Source organism: Vigna radiata, unplaced genomic scaffold (assembly GCF_000741045.1).
Source record: "Vigna radiata var. radiata cultivar VC1973A unplaced genomic scaffold, Vradiata_ver6 scaffold_368, whole genome shotgun sequence".
Taxonomy (NCBI): Eukaryota; Viridiplantae; Streptophyta; class Magnoliopsida; order Fabales; family Fabaceae; genus Vigna; species Vigna radiata.
The window spans coordinates 14,067-15,132 of record NW_014542357.1 but is presented as its reverse complement, the minus strand read 5'-3'; the positions used below and the strand labels follow the sequence as shown (position 1 = coordinate 15,132).

The 1,066-nt window shown below is 30.4% G+C and overlaps 1 protein-coding gene across 1 annotated transcript in view; it reads left to right on the top strand.

The window, feature by feature from the left end:
- Positions 1–841: 841 nt before the first annotated feature.
- The window catches only part of LOC106779634 (cellulose synthase-like protein G1), a gene marked incomplete in the record, with an annotated part of 3,876 nt that continues 3,651 nt past the window's right edge, over positions 842–1,066 (top strand). Inside the window, 1 exon segment of the mRNA XM_014667788.2 lies at positions 842–1,066. Within this exon segment, the coding sequence (XP_014523274.1) occupies positions 894–1,066 (173 nt within the window).

Below are 1,066 nucleotides of genomic sequence, written 5' to 3'. Positions count from 1 at the left end.
TTGAACATGTTCGGAATAATTAGTTTTAAGGTAAAATGACTAAATGTCAACAAAAAGAACAAATAAAATTGAAAAGAATATATAAAAAGAAGGTAACCTTGACACAGTATATGGAAAGAGAGTGGGATTATAGTTCTCCTCGAGGCTCAATGTCTATTTGTTCATAATGATAAGGTATAAAAAAAAAAGGACCACGCGGCATCCACATCTGTCACTCCGATTTAAATAATCCTTCAGCGTGGTCCTCGCGATCCCATTAAAAATGATCTCTTTTTCTTCTTTTTTACGTCCTTACATGCACGCATATTACTATTGGAGACTCGTGCACTAAAAATCCATTGTTTTTTTTTAATCGGACGGTTAACAATTTCTTTTAATATTTTTTTAATAATAAATTATATATTATTATTTTATTGATATATATATATATATATATATATATTTAAAACCTACTTACACATAAACATAAATGATTTTAAAAGTAAAAAAAATCAAAATATTTTAATAATTTTTTCAACAGCCTTTTGATAAAAAATTACATATTACTGTTTTGTTTTATTGGTTCCTATATTTGAAACGTACTAAATACAAACTTTCATAATGGTAAAAAATTGTGAAAAAAAAATAGTTAAAGATATATTTTTCATAAAAAAAAGTTGATAGAAAAACATTTTCACTTTAATCACATACTTCATTTACCTTCAACAACCCTCCCACGTCAAAACTACTTAACAAAAGGTTAAAAAAAAAAACATGTTTTTAGTATATAGGATTGAGAATGGAGTAAAATGTATGGAAAACTTGAATGATTTGGTGAGTGAGTTTATATATATATATATATAAAAGGAGTGGGAGCATGGAAAGTTGACAAGAGAAGTGAAAAGGAAAGAAAGATGGGAAGATACACATACCACGTAGAAACGGTTCAGTCATGGTTGCTTCTCACTAGACTTCACATACTCATCCACCTCCTCGCCGTCGTTTCTCTCTGTTACTACCGCATATCCCACCTCCTCCACCAACCACCAACCGCCCCATGGATACTCATCACCCTCGCCGAGCTTCT